The sequence below is a fragment of the Danio aesculapii genome, chromosome 11, assembly GCF_903798145.1.
Source record: "Danio aesculapii chromosome 11, fDanAes4.1, whole genome shotgun sequence".
Lineage (NCBI taxonomy): Eukaryota > Metazoa > Chordata > Actinopteri > Cypriniformes > Danionidae > Danio > Danio aesculapii.
The window spans coordinates 204,080-210,000 of record NC_079445.1 but is presented as its reverse complement, the minus strand read 5'-3'; the positions used below and the strand labels follow the sequence as shown (position 1 = coordinate 210,000).

Below are 5,921 nucleotides of genomic sequence, written 5' to 3'. Positions count from 1 at the left end.
TAAAGATTATTCAACTGTGCTGTAATGGCTGCTGTGTGTGTGTGTGTGTGTGTGTGTGTGTGTGTGTGTGTGTGTGTGTGTGTGTGTGGTGTCAGTGTTCTGTGCTCAGACTGTGTGTTTTCTGCTCTTCAGACTGACGGGCACACTCCTGGAGCTCATGAAGACTGGACGGGACGGGGACGCGATGGACGGTGAGACACACATCACATCCTGCTGACACACACACACACACACACACACACACACACAAACACACACACACACACACACTCTGATCACACCTGCATGTGTGACAAGTATCCATCCATCCATCCATCCATCCGTCTATCTATCTATCCATCCATCCTTCCATATCTATCCATCCGTCCGTCCGTCTGTCTATCTATCTATCTATCTATCTATCTATCTATCTATCTATCTATCTATCTGTCTGTCTGTCTGTCTGTCTGTCTGTCTGTCCGTCCGTCCGTCTATCTATCTATCTATCTATCTATCTATCCATCCGTCCGTCCATCCGTCTATCTATCTGTGTCCATCTCTATCCATCCGTCCGTCCGTCCGTCCGTCCGTCCGTCTGTCTGTCTGTCTGTCTGTCTGTCTGTCTATCTATCTATCTATCTATCCATCTATCCATCCATCCATCCGTCCATCCGTCCATCCGTATATCCGTCTTATCTATCTATCTATCTATCTATCTATCTATCTATCTATCTATCTATCTATCTATCTATCTATCTATCTATCTATCTATCTATCTATCTATCTATCTATCTTCTATCTATCTATCTATCTATATATCTATCTATCTATCCATCTGTCTGTCTATCCATCTGTCCATCCATCCATCAATAGCTGACGGGGGCAGTGTGTGAAAGTGAGTTTTATAATGGTGTGGTAACTCTTCAGGAACTAATCAGTTTACTGCTGTCGTTTCCTCATGTGTAATGTGCTCACGGTGACCCGATCACGCTTATGATGTGTTGTAATCTCTGATGAACTCACTGACTTTGCTCCTCCACACATCCGGCAATAATCTACAATAACACTGTCAGAACAGGTGCTATAAGCAGGATGAGTACAGCTCTTCTGCTGACTTAGCTGCGTTTGTTTAATCAGAAATACAGAGACGATAGAAAACAGTGTGTGTGTGTGTTCTGCAGACGTGAGCATGTGAGTTTGTTATACTGCAGGAGACGTGTGCCTCATGAATGAGTGTAATGACGGAGATCGTTAACTGTTCAGGATGTTCAGTCTTAATTAGATGAGTTAATGAGTGTGTGTTTGACCTCTAAAACCTCTCCAACGTGTGTGTGTGTGTGTGCGTGTGTGTGTGTTGTGTGTGTGTGTGTGGTGTGTCTGTAACTTGTCTGTACGGTGGAAACACAATTGTGTGTGTGTGTGTGTGTGTGAGTGAGTGAGTGCGAACGAGTGTGTTTATTTGCATATGTGTATCTTCACTGTGTGTTTGTGTGAGTGTTGTGAACTGAAGCTCAGTCAGTGAATCTGCTGTGTGTGTGTGGGAGTGAGAGGCAGAATTTGCGTATGTGTGTTTGTACTGTGAGTGTGTGTGTGTGATTTTTTTTTTGGAGAGTTTTTGTGTGTCTGTACAGTGTGTGTGAGCTATGAACAGAAGGTCAGTCATTGAATCTGCTGTGTGTGTGTGCGCGTGTGTGTGTGTTTCAGAGAGCGTCCCGCAGGAGCCTGACCTCTACAGTCCCGTGTCCCCCGTCCCGCAGGAGGAGCCGGTCTCCACATATTTCGAGGAGAAGGTCCCGATCCCAGATGATGGAGCAGAGAAGGTAAATTCAGGATGGAGCAAATCCAGAGCACAGATCCTTTACATCAGACACGACTCATTTTGAGCTTGATCACTTCTCTTAAACCTTTAGATGAACACGTACTACAAGGAAAGACTACAATCTTTGACAACAACATTTATTGCTGGAGTGTTATGGTGAATCTGAAATGCTTTTTACGTATTACAATTTCCAGTGCTCATTGTGTTTATTATGGCAGACATTATATCACATTTTCACATTGCATTATCACATTGCATTATCACCGTACATCAAATACTTTATCACAGTATATCAATAATAGCATTGTATTACATCACATTATCCTATTATGTCACTTAACTTTGTCACAGTATATCACATCACGTTATAGCATGGCATTAGTACATTACATCACATCACACTATCACAGTACATCAAGTAACAATCACAGTACAATATCACATCATATCGCATTACCATGTTACATCACATTATCACATCACATAATCGCATGACATTATCACATTACATCACATCACAATTATCACATCATAACATATATTGTTTAAGGGGTTAAAATCACTTCATTGACACTGACAGTGTTGCCCAGCGAGAGCAGAGAGAATACAGCAGTAGAATACAGCAGAGAGTACAGCATACTCATGAGTGAGCAATCTGTTATCAGTCATGTGTGTGTGGTGTGTGTGTGTGTGTGGTGTGTGTGTGTGTGTCAAGGGTGATAATGGGAACATTCTGACATTATGCTCTTCAACATTATGTCTATAACATCACCAATCTGTGTGCTCCAGCAAGAGGAAGAGACTCTTCAAAACAAGTGGAAAATAAATGCGAATGGAAAGTGTTGTGAAAGATGAGTCTGTGCGCTGTCATGTGCTGTTCAGACAGATCAGTGTGTGTGTGTGTGTGTGTGTGTGCGCTCTGTGACCTTCAGAAGAGCAGAAAGCACATCTGAAAACACACACCGGATGCAGACCAAAACATGTAGTTTCTTGAGAAGAAGCAAGAGCTGGATGATATGACCTAAAGCAAAACCCTCAGTTTACATTATCTAACAACTCTTTACCCGTCAATATAATTATTTACCTGTTATTTTATCCTCTCGTGGTTCATCATGTTATCATTTGTACTCTCAATATACTCAATTATTATTAAAAAGTAATAATTGAAGGGAACTCTCTGCTCTGAAACGTTCTGATTACTCACAGTTACTCTGGTTGTTTCTCCTCTGGTTAGTTGTTCAGTTTCCGCAAGCTCTGGGCCTTCACTGGACCCGGCTTCCTGATGAGCATCGCATACCTGGACCCTGGAAACATCGAGTCAGACCTGCAGTCCGGCGCTAAAGCTGGATTCAAGGTGAGCGCAGAGAGAGTGTGTGTTTTGTTCTCATGTCTGTGTTGTATTTATGTATATATGTGTGTGTGTGTGTGTGTGTGGTGTGTGTGTGTGTGCATTTTGTCATCGTGCGTGTGTGTGTGTGTGTGTCCCAGCTGCTGTGGGTTCTGCTGGGCGCCACCATCATCGGGCTCCTGCTGCAGCGTCTGGCTGCTCGTCTCGGTGTGGTCACGGGGATGCATCTGGCAGAGGTCTGCAACCGACACTACCCCACGGTACGACCCAGTCACACACACACACACTCACACACACACACAAATGCAGCAGATAGATGTGATTTCCTGTATTCTGCTGACTCTTCAGGGTCCTGATGAACAGTCTACTTACTATAGTTGCATTTCTCAATGGCAGTGTAAATAAACATCCTTTTACCTGCTCAAAGACACCTCAGTCAGCCGTTTCCCTTCATTTCTCTTTAAATGCTAATGAGCTGCTGTTAGCCCCGCCCCCTCTGAGGCTTCATCAGAAATAGTGATGGAAGACTCCACCCCTGGCCCAACGGCCAAATGACGTGGCTGAAGGAGTTCTGTGTGTTTGCCTTTTCGGGCTCTTCTGGAAAGAGTTATTTTAATTAGGGCTGGGTGATTCGGCCTGAAATTACAATCGCAGTTAATTGAACATTTTAATTTGATTAATGATTAATGAAGATGTTTTTGTCCTCATAGTTGACCAGTTTTGCTCAGTAAATCCGCTCACATATTAGAAGTCAGAGATTATTGAATGAAGGGTGTGTTACTTGATTTAAAATATTGAAGGAAAACACGCTATCTATAATCTATGATTATTTATTGAACATCAGCGCTGAACAAATTAAAACACACATTACCTGAAACCAACAGTCCATTAATTTTATTTCTTTATTTGTTTGTAAGAAACAGTAATCTGCACTTTTGGAAACTAAATTGCTTGATTTCAGTGATTTTAATATTAAAAGTGGAAGCAGGCAGCATCTCGTCTGAATGAACCCACTCCTGTATATCCTGTAAATGATATTTTAGCAGAGCATTTCTTACATCTTCTGTAAACAAATATTTTAATGTAAATAATAACTTTGATGTAATGAAAATCTGCCATCTCAGGGCATCTCTGGTGCAAACGTGTGACGTATGGTTACATTTCTTTGAGAGATGCGCAGGTATGCAACCGCACGAAGGCTGCACCGGACCATATGCGTGCGTTCAACGCTGAAGTATAGATCAACCTTAACAGAGCAGAGGCGGGAGGAGGGCGGAGTCTGGGGCTGCTCTATATAGTCTCAGCATCGATATCCCAGCGTGTGTGTTGATGATCACATCGCAGACCTGCATCATACTGGACCAGAAGAAGACATTCAGAGCATGAGTAGAGGCATGACGAGATGATTGACAGCTGCCGTAACCAAGCAACAGAACAGCCCATTAGTGAGGGAGTACAGTAGTCAACATTCGTGTGTGTGTGTGTGTGTGTGTGTGTGTGTGTGTGTGTGTGTGTATGTGTATGTGTACGCGCAGGTGCCGCGGATCATCCTGTGGCTGATGGTGGAGTTGGCGATCATCGGCTCCGACATGCAGGAGGTCATCGGCTGCGCCATAGCACTCAATCTGCTGTCAGTCGGCAGGTACATCAACACACACGCACGCACGCACGCACGCACACACACACACACACACGTGTTTCTGACTCTTGTTGTCTCTCAGGATTCCTCTGTGGGCTGGAGTGCTGATCACCATCGTGGACACCTTCGTCTTCCTGTTTCTAGATAAGTACGGTACGTGAGCTGAACACACACACACACACACACACTGTCTAAGCTCTGATCTGACTGTGTGTGTGTGTTCAGGTCTGAGGAAGCTGGAGGCCTTCTTTGGGTTCCTCATCACCATCATGGCACTCAGCTTCGGCTACGAGGTGCAGTATCTGTGTGTGTGTGTGTGTGTGTGTGGGTGTGTGTGTGTGTGTGTGTGTGTGTGTGCGTGTGCGTGCGTGTGTGTGTGTGTGTGTGTGTACTCTAATCTCTCTCTCTGCTGTGGTGGTCAGTATGTGTGTGTGTGTGTGTGTGTGTGTGTGTGTGTGTGTGTACTCTGATCTCTCTCTGCTGTGGTGATCTGTGTGTGTGTGTGTGTGTGTGTGTGTGTACTCTGATCTCTCTCTCTGCTGTGGTGGTCAGTATGTGTGTGTATGTGTGTGTGTGTGTGCATGGGCGAGTGTGTGTGTACTCTGATCTCTCTCTCTCTCTCTCTCTGTGGTGGTCAGTATGCGTGTGTGTGTGTGTGTGTGTGTGTACTCTGATCTCTCTCTCTCTCTCTCTTCTCTCTCCTCTCTGTGGTGGTCAGTATGTGCGTGTATGTGTGTGTGTGTGTGTGTGTGTGTGTACTCTGATCTCTCTCTCTCTCTCTCTCTCTCTCTCTCTCTCCATCACACAACAACACAACACTCAAATGTTTTAGGGGGTTTCTTGAAACATTCAGCGGTAGGGAATTCCACACCTTTGGGGCAATATTATATGAAAATAGATATTTTTGTTAATATATTATTTGTTAATCATATTGTGAATGTTTTGAAACTCCAGAGCTTTGATATTAACACTAAGGCTTTTTGTGCTCAGTTTGGGTTTATGAACATAAACGGGTTATTATTTTTTGCTATCACCATATCATAGGCTTACTACATGGGCCATAGAGCGTCAAATGTGATACACACCAATACAAATACAAACTTTTATCTTTTATATTGTGTCTATAGGTCAAATAA

The 5,921-nt window shown here is 43.7% G+C and overlaps 1 protein-coding gene across 1 annotated transcript in view; it reads left to right on the top strand.

Annotated features, from left to right (window-relative positions):
- The window catches only part of LOC130237780 (natural resistance-associated macrophage protein 2-like), a 10,696-nt gene extending 4,775 nt beyond the window's left edge, over positions 1 to 5,921 (top strand). The window contains exons 3-11 of the mRNA XM_056468808.1: positions 133 to 191; positions 1,684 to 1,799; positions 3,033 to 3,152; positions 3,287 to 3,406; positions 4,682 to 4,788; positions 4,868 to 4,938; positions 5,011 to 5,078; positions 5,504 to 5,512; positions 5,913 to 5,921. Of these exons, the coding sequence (XP_056324783.1) occupies positions 158 to 191; positions 1,684 to 1,799; positions 3,033 to 3,152; positions 3,287 to 3,406; positions 4,682 to 4,788; positions 4,868 to 4,938; positions 5,011 to 5,078; positions 5,504 to 5,512; positions 5,913 to 5,921 (654 nt within the window). The 5' untranslated portion in view covers positions 133 to 157. The remainder of the gene's footprint in view (positions 1 to 132; positions 192 to 1,683; positions 1,800 to 3,032; positions 3,153 to 3,286; positions 3,407 to 4,681; positions 4,789 to 4,867; positions 4,939 to 5,010; positions 5,079 to 5,503; positions 5,513 to 5,912) is intronic.